The 19,228-nt window shown below is 49.2% G+C and overlaps 1 protein-coding gene across 2 annotated transcripts in view; it reads right to left on the bottom strand.

The window, feature by feature from the left end:
• Positions 1–19,228, bottom strand: part of PYGB (glycogen phosphorylase B) — an 86,786-nt gene that overhangs the window by 15,648 nt on the left and 51,910 nt on the right. For both annotated transcript variants that reach the window (XM_058286785.2, XM_071211592.1), the window contains 9 exons: positions 17,982–18,093; positions 17,406–17,488; positions 15,573–15,716; positions 14,865–14,957; positions 13,855–14,001; positions 12,559–12,722; positions 11,401–11,515; positions 9,942–10,043; positions 8,252–8,399 (listed from right to left, as the gene is read on the bottom strand). In XM_058286785.2, the coding sequence (XP_058142768.1) occupies positions 8,252–8,399; positions 9,942–10,043; positions 11,401–11,515; positions 12,559–12,722; positions 13,855–14,001; positions 14,865–14,957; positions 15,573–15,716; positions 17,406–17,488; positions 17,982–18,093 (1,108 nt within the window). The remainder of the gene's footprint in view (positions 1–8,251; positions 8,400–9,941; positions 10,044–11,400; positions 11,516–12,558; positions 12,723–13,854; positions 14,002–14,864; positions 14,958–15,572; positions 15,717–17,405; positions 17,489–17,981; positions 18,094–19,228) is intronic.

The raw sequence follows: 19,228 nt of genomic DNA, 5'->3' as shown, positions 1-19,228 counted from the left end.
CGCCAATACCATGCTGTTTTTATAATACACTTCATGGTCAGGAAGCATGAGTCCTCTGACTTTGATCTTCTGTTTTAGGATTTTTTTGGCTATTTGGGTGCTCTTTCCCTTCCAAATAAATTCGGCAATTGACTTTCTATTAATATTTCTATAAATTAAACTGTTGGAATTTTGACTGGTATTCTATTGAATCTATAAATCAATTTGAGTAGAAATGACATTTCACAATGTTGAGTCTTCCAATCAATGAACATGGAATGTCCTTCCATTTGTAGAGGTCTTATTTCTTTTAGTAATGTTTTGTAGTTTTCTGGATACAGATCCTTTACATTCTTGGCTAAAATAATTCCTAGATATTTGAATATTTTTGTTGCTATTGTAAAATAAATTTTTTCTTGATTTCCTCCTCAGCTTGCTCATTATTAGTGAGTGTATAGAAACATTACTGATTTTTACATGTTGATCTGATATCCTGATTACTTTGGTAAATGTGTTCATTAGCTCAAGTAGCTTTGTTGTAGACACTTGAGAATTTTCTAAATATAGAATAATCTTATCTGTGAATAGTGAGCATTTCCCATTCTCTCTTCCAATCAGGATACCTTTTATTTCTTTTTCTTGCCTAATTGCTCTAGCTAGAACTTCTAGCATAATGCTGAATAACAGTGGTGACAGTGGGTATCCTTGTCTTGATCCCGATCTTAGAGGAAAAGCGTTCAACCTCTTCCCATTGAGTATGATGTTGGCTGTTTTTAAAGTGTTTATATCAAGAAAGGCTGCTGGAGTTTGTAAAATGCCCTTTCAGCATCAATCAAGATGATCATGTGTTTTTTTTTCCTTTAATATGTTAAAGTGGTATATTATGTTAATTTATCTTATGTTGAATGTCCCTTGCATATTAGGAATAAAACACACTTGATCATGGTATATTAATTCCTTTAATATGCTATTGGATTGGATTTGCAAGCATTTTGTTGAGAATTTTTGCATTTATGTTAGAGAGATTGGTCTGTAATTTTCTTTTCTTGTAGTATCTTTATCTGGCTTTGGTACTAGGCTACAAGAATTGTGTTGGGTAATTTTTCCTCCTGTTCGATTTTTTAAAAGAGTTTAAATAAGATTATTATTAATTCTCTTTAAGATGTTTAGCAGAATTCATCCCTGAAGTCTCCTGGTTCTGGACTTATGTTAGAAGACTATGATGACTGATTAAATCTCTTTACTTGCAATGGTTTGTTGAGTTCCTATATTTCTTGTAGTCAGTGTAAGCTGTTTGTGCATTTCTAGGAATTTGTCCATTTCATCTAGGTTGTCTAATTTGTTGCCATATAGTTGCTAATAATATCCTCTTATGATTCTTTTTATTTCTGTGGTGTCAGTTGAAACATCCCCTTTCATTCTGATTTTATTTATTGCACCTTCTCTCATTTTTAATTTGTTATTCTGGCTAAGGATTTGTCAATTTTATTGATCTTCTCAAAAGAACCAACTTCTGATTTAGTTTATTTTCTCTATTTTGTTGTTCTCAATTTCTTTAATTTCTGCACTAATCTTTGTTATTTCTTTCTGCTTGCTTTGGGATTGTTTTGCTGTTCTTTTTTTAATTTCTCCAGGTGTTCGGTTAAATCTTCGATTTTAGCTCTTCCTTCTTTTTTAATATAGACATTTAGGGCAATAAATTTCCCTCAGCACTGCCTTTGCTGTATCCCATAAGTTTTGTTAAGCTGTACTCTCGTTTTCATTCATCTCAAGGTATCAACTCATTTATTTTGCGATTTCTTCTTTGACCCACTGATTGTTTAGGAGTTTGTTGTTTAGCCTCTATATATTTGTGATTTTTCCCCTTTCCCAGCTATTATCGATTTCCAGCTGCATTCCATTATGATGGGAGAAGGTGCTTTGTATAATTTCAATCTTCTTAATTTTATTGATAGCTGTTTTGTGGCCCAGAGTGGCTATCCTGGAAAAAGATCCATGAACACTTAAGAAGAATGTATATAAACCAATGATTTTGGGTGCAGTGCTCTTTATATGTCTGTCAGGTCTAGCTCTTTATCATATTGTTCAAGTTCTCTTTTTCCTTATTGATCTTTTATCTAGTTATTCTATCTACTGATGTGAGTGATGTGTTAAAGTCTCCAACATTATCGTAGAAATGTTTATTTCTCCTTTCAGTACTTGCCAGAGCTTGCCTCACGTATTTTGGTGCACCCTCACAGATGCACAGATATTTATGACTGTTACTTCTTCCTGGTGGATTGTCCCTTTTATTAATATATATTGCCTTCCTCATCTCTTACCACCTTGCATTTAAAATCTGTTTTGTCTGACACCTGCTTTCCTTTGGTTACTCTGTGCATGAAATATCTTTTTCCAGACCTTTCAATTTCAGTCTATTTGCATGCTTGGGTCTAAGGTCTCCTGCAGATAGCATATGGATGACTCCTGTGTTCTTTTCCATTTTGTCATCCTGTCTCTTTTACCTAGGGAGTTAAATCCATTAATATTCAATGTATTACTGTAAAGGCATTGCTTACTTAAAAAATTTTATCCTTTGGCTTTCATATGTCAAACCTTGTCCACATTTTACCCTTTTGGTTACTCTGACAATCTTCATTCCTACACTCTCCTCCAAGACTCTCTCTCTTTCTCTCTTGTCTTTTCTTTTCTGGCTGCAGAACTCCCTTTAGTGTTTCCTGCAGAGCTGGATTCTTATTTACCAACTCTCTCAGTTTCTGTTTATCTGTGAATAGTTTAAATTCACTGTCATAGTTGAAGGACAGTTTTGCCAGATAAAGAATTCTTGGCTCTTTCAGTACTGTAATTATATCATACCACTGCCTTCATGCCTCCATGGTTTCTGAAGAGAAACCCTTACTAATAAGTCTTATTGGATGTCCCTTGTATGTGATGTTTCACTTCTACCTTGCTTTCAGAATTTTCTCTTTATCTTTGGCATTTGGCATTCTGAGTATTACCATGTTTTGGGGTAGGTCTATTGGATTTATTCTAATTAGAGTATGCTATGCTTCTGGACACATATATTCATATCTTTCATGAGAGTTGGGAAATTTTGAGCCATTATTTCCTAAAAGACTATTTCTGTTCCCTTTCCCTTCTCAAACTCCCTTATCATGTATGTTGGTTTGTTTCATACTATCATTCGACTCCCTGAGCCCCTGTTCACTTTTTTCCATTCTTTTTGCTGTATTTTTATTTTCAATTTCAGTTGTTCTGTCCTCTACATCACTGATTCTTCCTTCTATGATTCCAATTGTGTGTTTCTCTTGTATTTTTTTTTATCTCACCTATTGTGCCTTTCATTCCCATAAACTGTTCTTTTTAATCCCAAGGCTTTGCATTTTTCTTTGTACTCACCCAGTACCTTCTTAATGTTTTTTACTTCTTTAGCCATGTTGTCCTTTGATTCCATGATTTGATTTAGGACATTTTCATGAACCTCAATAATTAGTTTTTTCAAATCCTGTGTGTTTCCTGGAGTTTTGATTTGTTCCTTTGACTGAGTCAAAACTTTTTTCTTAGTATGACTTGTAGTTTTTTGCTGATGTCTAGGCATCTGATTATGATGCTGAGTTTACTCTGATGTTCAGCTTCTCTGTTGCTTAGGATTTATTGTTAAGTAGCTGTGTGCTACCACTGTTCTTTGACTCTTTGTTCAACTTGTTCTAGATATTTAGGATTGCCCCTGTTTAATGTCCCAGACCAGGGCTAAAGTCCCAGAAATGAGGTACAGGCCAGTTTCCAAAGGCCTGGGGGAAGGGGCAGTAAAAGCACCTGATTTATTTATTATTTATTATAATTTCCCCCTTCTTTTTGTGTACTTTTCTGGTCTGTGAGCACATGGCACTCTTTGGCAGACTTCTCAGCTCACACCACAGGTGCTGGAGGTGAATACATTCAGTATAACTCTGTATTAGGCAGCAGTACCGAAGCAATATCCTCAGGGAAGGCCAAGCCTCACAAACAAACTTTCTCAAAAGCTGTTCTGGAAAGTGGATGTGGCTCAAGTGACTGGGCTTCTGCCTACCACATGGAAGGTCCCAGGTTCAGTTTCTGGTGCCTCTTAGAGAAGGTGACCTAGTGCAGTGGGCAGGTGCAGTGAGGTGACCCCAACAAAACAGACACAGAGGAAAGACAATGAAAGTTGCCACAAACCAGGGAACTGAGGTGGCTCAGGTGACTGAGCACCTCTCTTCCACATGGGAGGTCCTGGATTCGGTTCCTGGTTCCTCCTAAAGAGAAAACAAGCAGACACAGAGAACACACAGAAAATGGACACAGAGAGCAGATGGTGACTGCAAACAACAAGGAAGGGAGGATAAATAAATAAAAAAGCTGTTCTCCTCCCTTGGCCAGCTATACCCTCCCTTCCTTTGCCTCCTCAGCAACTAGGCCAGGGCAATAGGGAGTATGCTTGAGAAGGCAGATTATTTTTAGCTCCCTGCCTGCTCTTGGAGCAAACAATGTCACGGCCCACCTGGCCTAGAAGTGTGCAACCCCTCTAACGAAGGAGACCAAGTTTGCTGACCAAAATCTGAATTTGCTGTAGCTGTGTTCCTCCTTTTCCCCTCTCTTAGGGAAGAGGACTCTTGCAATCCCCTCAGTTGCAGCTGCTACAGTCCACAAACTGGTGTTTGCTCTGAGGGTGAGACGGGCACCAGCTGCTGCTGCTCCAGCTTTATTCACAGGATTTTTCCAGCCAGGAGACTCCTTTCCTTCATCTGTCTCTCTCCTTAGTGGTGTCTTGCCTTCCCCTGGTGTCCTGAGCCTCAGAGCAGTCCTCCAGACAGTCTTTGCCTATTCTCTAGCTATTTTTTTCTGAGAGTAGTGATCCTTCTGCCTCTCAACTCTTCCATCTTCCCAGAAGTCCAAACAGATACTTTAAATAACTTTCCTGAAGTAATACAAGGTGTCAAGTAACATATTCCAAGCACAATCTAGGCATCAGGGAAATCCTACAGATAATGGTCAATACAAACACCCAGCTGGAAAAAACTGGACCAAGCCACAAGAGTAACTCACTTACAAGGAAAAGAAAGCAGGCTGGTGTCAGACTCCCTACTTCCCAGGCCTTCCCTTCAAGAGTGTGGAGCAACTCCTCCAAGATATGCAGGGAAGAAGTGAAGCCATTAATTAGTCTTCAGTCAAATTGACCTTCATGTTTAAAGGCTACAGACTGTTCTCAACAAGCAAGAACTGAGAGCTGCTGTTCACACAAGCAGTTTTTGTGTAGTGGAGGATAATTTCCAACCAAAGTGGTGGGCAGGACAATCCCAACAAAAAGCCTGGTGGTGACCTTTGAATATATTTGTCAGTATATAAAGACAAATAAAACAGGCATTAGGATGACAGAGCTGAGTGTAAATGTTATGTCCTCTACAATGGAGAAATACCATGGATACAAAGCGCACCACACACACACACACATACACGGGGGCAGGGAGAGGAGGATAAAGTGGAAATCAGAGTAGCTGTTGATTGCAGTATCTGAAGAGCTGGGAATCCAGGTATCATAAAGCTAACAAATCAAGTACGAGAATGAGCAGGTTGCCAAGTAGGAAGGTAAACACTAGAAGGAGATAATACTATTGACTGACACTGGGGTGGAGTGGAATGAGACCAAAGAGCACAAGCTACTTTCAATGCTGCACATAAATAGGGAACCAAGAGAAGTGCTGAGGCAGCGGACTTGGCCCAGTGGTTAGGGTGTCCGTCTACCATATGGGAGGTCCGCAGTTCAAACCCCGGGCCTCCTTGACCTGTGTGGAGCTGGCCCATGCACAGTGCTGATGCGCGCAAGGAGTACTGTGCCATGCAGGGGTGTCCCCCACATGAAAGGAGTGCGCCCCATAAGGAGAGCCGCCTAGTGCGAAAGAAAGTTCAGCCTGCCCAGGAATGGTGCTGCACACACGGAGAGCTGACACAACAAGATGATGCAACCAAAAGAAACACAGATTCCCGTGCCGCTGACAACAACAGAAGCAAAGAAGAACATGCAGCAAATAGACACAGAGAGCAGACAACGGGGATGGGGTGGGGGGAGAGAAATAAATAAATCTTTAAAAAAAAAAGAGAGAGAATTGCTGAAGCAGGGTAATCAGGGGTGTGACAGAAGAAAGCCGTGGAGAAAAATGGAGAACATGACAGCTGCAAAAGGAAAGCATGGCAAAGACAGTAAAACAAAGAAAATATTTGAATCAACTCCTGTTGCTGGTGGGGGCATCACTTTCATCATGGATCTCTGTAGCACCTGGAGAGTGGGGAGGGAGATCCTGGCCTTGGTGCTCCTGCCTCTGACCTTTTCGAAAGGTTCAGCTTTGGAAACACTCCAAAAAAGTGGCATCTATCCTAGTATATAAATGTCTCAAAAGAGGAGATTCATCTGGAAAGAGTCTCATTTACTAATAATATGAGGGTTGTTGTTCTTAGCAGGAGTTTTTGTTTCTAGAAAAGAATACTGGTGGCTCCTGTGGTTTTTAAAATTAATATTCACTTTATTAACATTACAAAAATCAGCCTAATCTTCCCATAAGATTTTTTTTAAGATTTATTTTATTTCTTTATTCCCCTCTCCTTGTTTTGTGCTTGCTGTCTGCCCTCTGTGTCCATTCGCTGTGTGCTCTCTCTATGTCTACTTGTCTTCTCATCTTCTCTTTAGAAGGGAACAGGAACGGATCCTAGGACCTCTGATGTGGGAGAGAGGCACTCAATCGTTTGAGCCATCTCAGCTCCCTGTTTTTTTTGTCTCTCATTGTCTCTTTTGTTGTACCAACTCACCACGTGGACCAGCTTGCCTTCACCAGGAGGGCCCAGGAAACAAACCCAGGACCTCCTATATGGTAGGCAGGAGCCCAATCGCTTGAGACACATCCACTTCCCCCCATAAGATTTTACTAACAAACTTAGTAAAGGTTTGTATGTACTTTCTTTTAAAGCCATTACTTCTGCCTTGCTGACAAGCAGATATCGGCATGCCTCAACCTCCCTTTTATTTTTTATTTTAAAAATTTGAAGTAAAATTTATACAATATAAATTAACCATTTTAAAGTGTATAATTCAATGACATTTACTACATTCACAATGGTATGCAACCATCACCTCTATCCATTTCCAAAACTTTCATCACCAAAAATAAACTCTAACTCATTAAGCAATAACTCCCTATTTCTCTCCTGCCACCCATGGTAATCTAAAATCCACTTTCTACAAACTTGCCTGTTCTTGATATTTCATAAAAATGGAATTGTACATTTGTTCTTTTGTGTTTGGCTCATGTCACTCAGCATAATGTTTTCTAGGCTCGTGCACATTATGGCAGAATGTTATTCTACTATATAGATACACTATAATTTGTCTACCCATTAATCTGCTTATGGATATTTGACTACGTACTTTAAAGGAAGCTTTGAATCACATTTCTTTTTGTAGTTATAATTCTGCTTAATTTAAAGTGCGTGTATAAGCTAAATATACACACAACTTTATTTTAAGTATACGTTGTCTCTAGTAAGTAGCCTTTCCAAATACTTAAACACAAGTCTAATATAGGTAATAGGCAATTTAATATAATCCTTGAACTTAGCATGAAAGCCAGGCCTGCAAGGTCCTGGAGGTCCCCTAGACCTGAGAGGCCATGTGGACCGTTCACAGGGAGGCTGCGTGGACCATTCGGGGCCTCCACTGCAGCCGTACAGGCACACGGACCTTTGGCGCGTCTCAGGGAGTGGCTGCTTGGTACACCTCGGAGCTGCTCAGCTCTTGCATCACTGCTTTGCAACAACTCTGGGACCACGCACACAAACAACATAAGGATACTGCTTCAAAAAAAAATGTGCAGGGTCTCCCCCAGTCTGCCTGGCTCTGAGAAAGTGTGAGAAAGGGCTGGAGGTCTGGGGATGAGACACAGAGCACAGACAAGCCTTCAGCCTGGGCATGGCACCAAGAGGGAAGAGGCTGGCAGAGGCAGACTGGACTAGAGGGCTGAAAGGGCTGGGAGGCAGTGGAGGCAGCAGGGGGGATGATGGCATGGGAGGGGGACAGGGTGAAAGGGACAGGGTGGAGAAGGGCAAGGTGGGAAAAGGCAGAGTGGGGGGAGGACAGCACAGGGGGACAGGGTAGGGGGAGACAGGATGGGGGCCAGGGTGGGGGAGGACAGCAGGTGTGGGGAGGCCAGGTGCCTCCACATCTGTGGGCAGGTCACAGGCCTCTGTCTGGCCTGGGCGCACTCACGGTTGTACAGGGTGACGATGTGCAGGCAGTTCAGCAGCTGGCGCTTATACTCATGGATCCTCTTCACGTGCACATCAAACATGGAGGACGGGTTGATCTTCACCTTGTACTCCTTCTCTAGGAAGACTGAAAACTTCAACTTGTTCTCCTGGGAGGACAAAGGAAAAGGACAAGTTAGAAGGTCATGTGTCCAACCTGGTGGCACTGCTAAGAACCCCCGAGCTCCCCGAGGTCAACCAAAGCTCAGCTTCCTGCAAAAAGCCAAAGGACAGTGGCTGAGAGAGCATGCCACTCAGGAACCCCACGGGCAACAGCCCCCAGGGGAAGCCAACCAGATGACCAAGGGAAGGATGTCATGATACATGGACCACTATGCAGGGAGCAGACAGCACAGGGAGAGGAGCAGGGAATGGGGAGAAAGGGTAACACTGACTTTCACACCTAGAGCTGCAGATTGAATGAAAACCTAGACCAAAAGCAAAACTGGAGAAAAACAGAAAGATGGGGAAAGCAGAATGAAAGGAAACCGGCTAGTGTGATGGGAGCAGATGTAGCTCAAGCAGTCAAACACCTGCTTCCAAGGTACAAAGTCCTGGGTTTGATCCCCAGTATCTCTTAAAAGCAAACAAATTACTGAAAAAATCAGCTCTCACTGGGGTGCAAATGAAGCTCAGTGGTTAAGTGGCTGCTTCCCATGTTTGAGGCACTGGTTCAACCTCCAGTACTTCCCCCCCAAAAAAAAGACCCTATGATGAAATGGATAGATAAAATATAGTGTATATATATATATATACAGTGGAACTGTATTTAGCTATAAAAAGGAATGAACTTCTGATACATGTTACCACGTGGGTGAAGCTTCAAGGCATCACTTTGAGGGAAATAAGTCATATACAAAATACGAAATCCCTAGAATAAGCAAATTCATAGAGACATAAAGTAGATCAAAGATTACCAGGGGCTGGGGGGCAGGAAGGATGGGAAGTTAATGCTTAATGAGTGCCGACTTCCTCTTTGGAGAGATGGGAAAGTTTGGGTGATGGATCTTGGTGACAGCACAACACTGAATGTGATTCGCACCACTGAACTATACACTTGAAAGTGGTTAGAATGGCACATTTTAGGTTATACATGTTACCACAAACTTAAACTAAAAGGAAGCACAGTTAGGGAAAGAGCGGAGGGCTAAGGCATGGGCAACATGTTACAGGATTTAAAATGACCTAACTTCTGGGCCTCTGGGCCCACTGGCCACACAGCTGACAGACACGCGACCTGGTTCTCCAGGGTCTAGTGGTGCAAGTCTAGGCAGGAGGCAGATTTGGTTTGGAGGGTCCCATGTAACCTAACACTGGCTTGGCTCTCCCAGGGGTGACAAAAGAGGTGGAGCCCCTCCTTGGAGTCTGGCTGCTGTGGGAGCCTGCTGAAACGCCATCTGAGAGCACACCAGGTGACACAACTATCTTCAGTTCACTTTCTAGAGCATTTCCCTCAGATAAGCCACTCCTACAGAACCGAGGACAGTGACGGCAGGTCTCGGCTGGGAGTCAGGTCTGCTCCTGCTGCTTGCACCCCGTCCTGGCTCTCCAGGCCTCAGAGTCGTGAGCCCTGGCTGGCCCCTGCCCCAGCCTCTCCACCAGAGTGCGGTGGGTCCCCACGGGCAGCCAGAAACACCACCCCAGGGACTTACCTGCTTGACCTTGGCCACATCCCTGATGAACGCCTCGTCATTGACCAGCGGCAGCAGCTTCTTCAGCTGGCTCAGGTCAGTCAGGAAGCCCTCCCCGATTTTCTAAGGAATTACAAAGTAATTGTAAATACTCGCAGGCCTCAAGAAGCTTCTTGAGGCTGCCACCCCACTTGTCGTCCACCTCTCTTGTCTCTCTCCGTGGGTCTGTCTGCCCTTTTGCAGGCTTGGCAGCCCCTTCTCTGCCGTTAACTGCTGGGGTTTCCCAGGCTTGGCCCTCGGCTTGCTGTTCCATGATGAATCCCAGCCCTCCAGGAAACACCAGCCACAGCCTCGGCCTCCAGCTCCTTCTCCGGACTCCTCTCGGTCCAGACCCATGCACGTGCCTTGGCTTCTATACCAGAACGTCTCAAAGTCCCATCTAGCTCAAACACCCATGACCACTTGGGAGCCTCCCAGGACATGGGCCTGAGTCCCGGTGCTTCTGGATGTCCACACCACCGGGTCTGTTGGGAGGTGGGCGGCCCCGTTCCTCCTCACTGCCTGGCACCCCACATCCCTGCACCCACTACCTCCACCTCCACCCTCGTGAGTGGGAGGTTCGCCCTCCTCGCTGGCTGGGTCCTTCTCCCCTCTGCATCCCGCGCAGCAGCAGGTGAGCCTTTCTAGAGCAACAGCTCGCCAGGTACCCTCCTCCTGCTCACAGCTTCCCTGAGCTCATTTAGGGTAAAGAGCAGTTCCTCACCTGGCCGTCTCTCCAGCCTCCCCTCACTCTGACCTGGCCTTGTCCCCTATACTGCAGCAGAACTGGCCCTCCTGGTCCCTGGAATGGCCACATCCCTCTGGCCCCTGAGGCTTGGACCAGAAACCCACTTCTCCTGGGGCTATGCTTCAGATCTTAGCTCTGTCCCTTTCATACACACGTGCACATAGGCATCCAGACAGGCATGTACACATGTGCACACAAACGCACGTGCATGCACACACAGGAACACACATCACCCAGACACATGTGTACGCGGTCCAGACCTGGCATGGCCAGCCCACGACACCCTTTCTGAGGAGCTCTGCTTTTGCAGGAATTGATGTGTGACTACACCACGGATGCGCTCTCACAGCGCCCCGTGCTGCAAACTTCAGTGTGTTTCCTCCTCTAAAAGTGTGTGAGAAACAGCACACAAACAAGCCTGTGGACACACACAGCCTCCCCCACTTTGTGTTCACGGAGCTGAAGCTGCTGTACTGCCCAGCACCTGTGCTCAGCCCTTCCTGGGCTGGCATCCAACAATGGCCCTGTCGCCAGGCCTGGCTGGACCGCCCCCATCCTTTCCAGGATCCACAGCAGGAAGGGCATGTACAAGGAGAGACTCACTCCCTGCCAGCGGCCACAAGCAACACATGCTCAGCCTGCGTGGGCATGGGCCTGGCACCACAGTGGGCATGGAAGAGGCTACAGACTCACCTCCACAATGACCTCGGCCAGCCCAGGGTTGCACAGCAAGAGCCACCGTCGCGGTGTGATGCCATTGGTCTTGTTCTGGAACTTCTCTGGCTCCAGCTCATAAAAATCTTTAAATCTGAGAATGCAGAGAATGGAGAACGTTCACAAATGCTTTATACTGAGCAACGGGAGCAAGGAAACATGCAGATCTTCTTGTGAAATGCCTGGAAGAGCCTAAAGCTCGGGGTTTTTTTGTTTTCTTTTCTAATAAGCATTGAGAGAGAACACCACTGCACATTTAAGAATGTTGAGTAGGGGAAAGAGGTATATGGGGACTCTATACTTTCTGCATGATTTTCTGTAAACCTCTATTTGCTGTAAAAAACAAAACAAAACAAACAAATGAAAATAGAAGGCCAAGACACTGCATGATTTGCAAAGCATCCTGTATCCAGTTTTCTAGTGTAGTGCTGCTAGCACCTAACATATCAGAAATGGGCCACTTTTCAGAGAGGAAACAGAGGCTACATTGCCTTCCCCAGGCCACGACAGCAGAGAACACAGGCATTTGAGCTTGGGAAGCCTCAGTTTTCTCACCTGTAAATTGGGGGCGCACCTAACTCAGAGGCTTGCTGTGAGGGTTGAATGATAATATATTAAGACCCTTAGGCTGGAAACACAGAATAGACTCAGACCCAGGGCCAGGAGCCAGCTTGGTCGAGGGCTGCCCCAGCCCTGGGGACCACCTCCCGGCACTCGTAGGAGATGCCCCACCAGCACCCGGCAGGAGAGAGAAGGGCGATTCCTGGGTCACGACCTTCCAGGATGGGAGCCACAAACTCAAAGTGGGGCCTTAGAATCTGTTTCCCCTCAGTCGGGGTGTGGAGCCCCCTCCCCGCCCAGCACACTAGCCCCCAGAGCAGATGTGTGTCTGGCCAGCAGCAGAGGGCTTCCGAGGCACGGGCCTCTGTCCCCACAAACTAAGAACGCAGAGAAGGGCTCCTGCCGCCCTCATGTCCAAGCCGCGGCAGGTGTCTTTGGAGCAGGGGGCAGGGCACGGCTTGGAGCAGACTCTGGGTGCAGGACATGCCCAGGGTGTGGGGTGCAGCAAGGGCAGCGGGAGCACAGGGTGGGGTGGTGTCCCGGGGCCTCGGCATCAGGCGGGAGCCCAGCACTCACACGGACTGCTTCACGATCTCCGAGTGGATGCGTGCCACCCCATTGACAGCGTGGGAGCCGATCACACACAGGTGGGCCATGTTGATGCGCTTGCAGTCCCCCTCCTCGATCACGGACATCCTCCTCAGGCGGTCCACGTCCCCAGGAAAGAGGGCAGCCACTTGCTGTCACCAAGACACAGTGCTGTGAGTGGGCCCTCTGCCCCGAGGGCGGGGGAGTGTCACCACAGTCCCTGGCAGCCGAGGGAGCGTCCACACAGCTGGGGTTGCGCTGCCTCCTCCAAGGCGATCCTTGAGCTCGGTCCCCAGGGACTGGGGCTAGCAGAACTGCAGCCCACACTTAGTTCAGGAAAAGGCCCTGGGCCGCCAAGTGGATGCCACGGCTGCTGTCTGACAGGGTGAAGGCTGAGGACCACACCGCCTGACTTGGGGGGAACAGGCAGCTCTTTCTATCACAGTCTTAATAACCACATTCTGGCCAGCTGGAACAGCTACGACTTCAGTGAAGGGTTAAGAAGGGCACTGCAGGGAAGTGGATTTGGCTCAACTGATAAGAGTGTCCACCTACCACATGGGAGGTCCAGGGTTCAAATCCAAGGCCTCTTGACCCATGTGGTGAGCTGGCCCACGCGCAGTGCTGATGCGCACAAGGAGTGCCGTGCCATGCAGGGGTGTCCCCCGCATAGGGGAGCCCCACGCACAACGAGTATACCCCGCATGGAGAGCTGCCGTGAGCAAAAAAAGTACAGCCTGCACAGGAGTGGTGCTGCACACACAGAGAGCTGACACAGCAAGATCACGCAACAAAAAGAGACAGATTCCCAGTGCTGCTGACAAGAATTCAAGTGGACACAGAAGAACACACAGTGAATGGACACAGAGAACAGACAACTGGGGGGGGGAGGGGAGAGATATAAGTAAAAAGTAAATCTTTAAAAAAAAAAAAAGGCACTGCAATGAACCTCAACTCCAGGTGCCACTCCTGTATCACCACCCCCTCTTGTAGGCAGCAAAGATAATCAGTGCTGTTTCTCCATCACCCCAATGCTGCTATGAGGTCCATGGGATGGAGAGTTCAGACGGTGACATCCACCCCTGCTCGGAGCTGAGCCCATCCTTTCCACACATGCCCAGCGTGAGCCTAGTAACCAGCAACAGCTCTCCAGAGCCCCACCCAGGCCATCATGTGTCCCTGTGGCCCCCAACCGTCCTGCCCAGCTTTGACGGAGCCCACAGAGTTGGCCCTGGCCACAGGGCAGCCACATATCCCCGCTGCCCACCCCGCCCTGGTGCTCACATCCAGGTGCTTCTGGTTGATGGCGTAGATGATCTCCAGGTGCCGCGGCAGCAGCTTCTCAAACATGGGCACAGGCCAGCGCTCCAGGGCCTCGGGCAGCACTGTGTGGTTGGTGTACGCACAGGTCTTCTTGGTGATCTCCCAGGCCTGGGCATGGGAGAGGGCCACTCAAGGACATTCTGGCTTATTCTATCATGCTTAAGAGTAAGCAGTGTTTTGCCAGAATGCCTGGGCATGAAGAAAGTCTAGAGGCAGCAGGGAGATACCCAGCATTTCCCCGTGTTCTCTCCTGGCTTGTCCAGCACCTCCATAAACCTACGCTTAGCCCAGTCCTTCCCGCTTTCCTGCACAGCCCACAGTGAGAATTAGATCATACATCCCAACCCAAAATGAATAATGGGAACTCAGTGGAACACTCCAACCAAGCACACACCCCACAAATGAACGGTGCTTACCTGTGCTACCTGGGGCTCACCTTGAATTACTACTTTTTCCAAACCATTTTTGTTGATAAACAAAACCGACCACTGGATTGCTTCCTACTTTATTTCTACTCCATGGACTTCCCCACCCCAGGTCTGGAGAGCCCACTGTGCCCCTCCCCACTCAGTAGCACAAACACCCAAAGGCCAGAGAGGGACTCTGGTTTTCTGTAAAATGGAGGAAAAAATCTTTTATGGGTTCACATGTTGAAAAAGCTAATTAAGACAATCCCAATACCCTAAAGAATCCAGGCTCAAAATTAAGTCATAAGAACACATTTATACATAAATATGTATTTCTTTAAAACTTCATGCTGTATTTTCATGATGACTTCTAAGAAAACACCTGTGAAGCCCTGGAAAGTGTCAGAATTCCCCTCCTGCCTCCACCCCTTCCCCTCCTGTCTCCCCGTCCTTTGGAAGGCCCTGCCCACCCTGGAAGGGTCTCTGGGGTCCTACTCAGCCCCTCACACCCCAGGGTAGGCTCAGCCCTTGCAGCTGTCCCGAGGACACCTCCCCAGCTCTGACCTTGTCCCAGTCCACCTTCTCCACGTCCACCAGGATCCGCATGAGCTCTGGGATGGACAGGGCTGGGTGGGTGTCGTTCAGCTGGATGGCCACCTGGAATCACACAGGCAATTCCTGGTGAGGCTGGAGGCAGGTGCAGCGGTGCAGGGTGGGGCGCAAAGGGACACACCACTGGGCCTGACCCAACAGAGGGAGCAGACAGGTGGGGTGAGGGGCTCACAAACCCACCATACAGGGTCCCAGCCAAGCTGCAAAAACAGAGCCAAGGAGCAAGGTTGTGGAGGAAATATGCTGAGGGTTTCTCTGAAGTAGGGGCCCACGAGGGTCTCAGGGAGGCAGGGCCTATGGGCAGAGGGAGCTGGGCGGCCCTGTGCGCTGCTCTCAGCAGGACAGTGGCCCACTCAGGGCTGCTCCCAGGGTGCATCAGAGCCTCTTTTCAGGAATGTGCTCCCATCCCGCCTCTGGGTGGACACGATGCCTCTGCTTTCAAATGGTCCAAGGGTGCTCGTGTCACCCGGGAGCTCTCCCACTAGCCCTGCTGCCTCTGCTCCTAGTGACACACGGCATGTGAGGGGTCCAGAGGAGCTGCTCGCAGTGGGGCTGCAGGTGTGGGCAGAGGCTCAGAAGCTGGTGGGCAGAGGCAGGAGGAGGGTTCCAGTCCCAAGGCCTCCCCCACCTCACAGCTCAGTACCCCAACAATCAACACACCTTGTCAGGGAATGTCTCAAAACAGGTCCTCACTGGGTCCCGGCAGCCAAACTTGGAGGACTTGAAACGACGGACAATGTCCTGCAGGGTGGCAGCCACCACAAAGTACTCCTGCTTCAGGCGGAGCTCCTTCCCCTCGAAGAACTGAGACACAGGCTGCCGTCACTGGGCCGCAGCTCCCAGGCTGCCAAGGTGCATATGTGGGTGCAGTGGTGAGAGCCCAGAGGTCCCGAGGAGGCGCTGAGGCTTCCCTGCAGGACTTCACTGAATCCCACAGCCCGGGAGGCAGAGGCCACTACCTTCCCCCCAGGAGGCTGGAGGTCGAGGTTACAGCTAGCGGCCCTCGCCCAGCCTGCCCAACTCCAAAGCCCATGGACAGACAAGGAGACAAAGGATTACATGTCGCTGTGTGTGGAAACACCAGAACATAAAGTCTTTAGTATACTAATGTGGGGAAGAAGGCAGGCAAGCACATGGTAAACGTCAGTTACTCAGAAACCATAGTTTCAAAAGCACAGGCTTTAAAAGACACTGCACCTCCGGCTTCAGAGTCTGCTTAAAATCTCTTATGGGGTTAGAGCAAGGGGAGCAGTGAGGGCTGGGGCCCAGAGCTGGGGCATTTTGTTACAAGCGTTTTGGTACCACATACTCTTTGTGCACCTATTACTTTGATAAAGTAAAAAGTTAATTAAAAGAAAACACAAGCCACTAAGAGAAGCAAACTCCAAGCTCCTGTCTGGCAAGAGGCACTGACTTGAGACCAGAGACGTGACAGGCAGTACCAAGGGCTTTCAGACCAGACCTGTCCAATGCCTCAGGGCGGCCCTGCCTTGTAGGCCCTGCTATCCCCGTTCACGGGCAGCTCAGCTAGGCCCAGAAAAAGCTGCATCCTGGGGCCAGGAAGAGCAGAGACAGCCTGGGCCAGGGCCCACTTGGGCCACATCCTCTCCCCAGCTGTCCTCCACCTAGACAGGGGCTGGGCCCACCCCTACCCTCACCCCCACCCCAAACCCACAGAAGCCTCTGTGCACTGATGCGGGATTCACATACATGAGGTGGGGCTAGGAACCTCTCTCAGCTCTTCTAGCAGAGGAGGCAAAAGAGAGACCCACAGGACACACTGGATGCCCTGATAAAATGCCTGTTGAAGGCAGCGCCACTGCCCTTCCTCCCCAGAGCAGGCCCCCGCCAACGGGCCCACACACAGGTTCACACACACGCCACCAAGTCCATGCCCACACGCCCACACCACATCCACATAACATCCACGTGCACAGGCCCACACGCCCACACCACATCCACGTAACATCCACGTGCACAGGCCCATACGCCCACACCACATCCACGTGCACAGGCCCACATGCCCACACCACATCCACGTAATGTCCACACATACGGGCCCACATATGCACACGTCCACACATCCATGTAACATCCACGTGCACAGGCCCACACACGCACACACTCCACACATCCACGTAACGTCCATGCATACAGGCCCACACACGCACAAGTCCACACATCCATGTAACATCCACGTGCACAGGCCCACACACACACACACTCCACACATCCATGTAACGTCCATGCATACAGGCCCACATATGCACACATCCACACATCCATGTAACGTCCATGTGCACCAGCCCACACGTCCCCACACAGACAGAAACACTGACCCAGGACCACTGGATGCCATTTATACCATCTTCCCTGATGGACTTAAGGTCAAAAAGAGTCTCTGCCGGCAAGGGCGCTCAGCCTTCCAGTTTACACGTCTACTCTCGGGCGGGAGAGGGAAACAAGAGCTGACCAGGTGGCTTGGCTACTCACGTTATCATTTGGATACAGGACCCTGGAGATGTTCTCAGCCAAGTTCCTGTCCAGGACAGCCTCGATGTAGTCTCCCACGTTGACTAAACAGAGAGATGATCTGAGTTAGGACACGCAGGCCGCAGACTCCGGGGGCCTCACCCAACAGGAGCACTGCAATTTACTAGAGGCTTACTGTAAAATCGAGGGAAAAGCATTTTACAGTAGAGTAGTGTTCCCTCTCCCCCCAACTGCAGTTTTGCTTCCTCTCCCTCCTGACGCTTAGGGGACACAGGTCCCCCCAGAGGCAAGGTTGGGGACAACACAGCCACCCCGCCACAGCCTCCCACAAGGGCGAGCGTGTGCCCAGGTCCCTGAGTCCGGGGTCTTGCTGCCTAAGTGAGGGCCTTTGCCCAGGGAGGTGTCGGGGTGCACCAAGCCCTGTCGGCTGAGGGCCGGCCCGTGAAAGGACAGTGGACGCTCATCAGGGCATGAGGAGTGAGCCCACGGCAGGGAGAGCAGGGCTGGGACCACATGGGACGGGCCAGAGACGAGGCTGGGCTGGAAGAGACAGACAGGGTGGCGCGCTGGACGCACAGTCGTGGAGCTTGAAGTCGTTGGGCGCCTTGGCGGACCAGAGCCGCATGGTGTTGACGGTGTTGTTCCTGTAGCCTGGCACCGGCGTGTCGTAGGGCATGGCCAGCACCACCTGCGGGGCAAGGCCACCCGTCACCGGGAAGCGAGCTGCCGCACAGGGCAGCCCCCACCTTCTCCTCCCCTTCTGCTCAATGTACACTCCCACCGCCCCGTGCTGAAGGCGCAACCCCAACCGTGCACCCCCTTGCCGGGCCCCACCCGCCCAGCCCGTAGCCCAGGGCCTCTGTCCCAGCCCAGGGCGTGCCCCTGCTGCCATGCCCTGAGGCCAAGTTTGTCCCTCTTTAGCCTCGCCTTCTTTGATACTGGCAGCAACAGACACTTTCTCCTTCAGAACAAACCTCAACTTCGTGGGGTGACACACGAGCCTGGTCCCCGTCCTGCTCCTCCAGCCCCTCGTCCACAGCCTCTTCCAGGGCTCCCTTCCCTTTTCTCACCTAACTCTCCACTTCAGCTTCGGCACGTGACCAACTTCTCCGAGCAGGTGGCTTCTGACCAACCACCCCCAGCGCCTGCGAGAAAGGCCCCCCATGGTGGGTGCCCTGACGTCATGACTCCACAAACCCCAAAGCGACTCCTCACACTCCACTGCAAACCGCTCCGTCCTGACTCCCGCAAGAAAACAAATGGCCTGCCCTCCACACGCAGAGCTGCCTTCTCTCTGACATGCCCATGGATTCTCATCTGTCCAAATGATCTGCACTGCTCTTGCCAAATGCAGAAACAGTCGAGCAAAACCTCAAGGTCACTTCCCAAGCCTGGATTCTCTGACACTCAGGTTTGTTTATGGGTGTTTGTGATACCAAAACTGTGTGGCTTTGGGCAACCGGAGCTTTGAAAATCAGAAAGGACTCTGTGATGGCTGAACCAGGACTGAAAACCCAGTATCCTCTTACCCTCCCTTATCACCCTGCCCTACCTATGACCATGGCTGAAGGCCTCTGCAAAGCAGCTAAGAGCTGTTTCTTCCTTTCCTTCCTACACACCCCCTATCACACCCTACCTGGACACCCCAGTCTCCAGCTTCTCCTGCAGCCCTCCCGAAGGTCATCTATAATCAGATCCCCCTGCTTTTTCAAATTAAATACAGCTTATTGTGGCACTAAAGGCCTTCTGCCCAGGACTCCAGGCAGCTCCAGCCCCATGTACCCAATTTAAAGCTTATACTCCAGGAGGTCAGCATGATGCAT

The sequence above is a fragment of the Dasypus novemcinctus genome, chromosome 24 (genome assembly GCF_030445035.2).
Source record: "Dasypus novemcinctus isolate mDasNov1 chromosome 24, mDasNov1.1.hap2, whole genome shotgun sequence".
In the NCBI taxonomy this organism is placed as follows: domain Eukaryota; kingdom Metazoa; phylum Chordata; class Mammalia; order Cingulata; family Dasypodidae; genus Dasypus; species Dasypus novemcinctus.
This window is presented reverse-complemented; position numbering and strand designations above follow the sequence as displayed.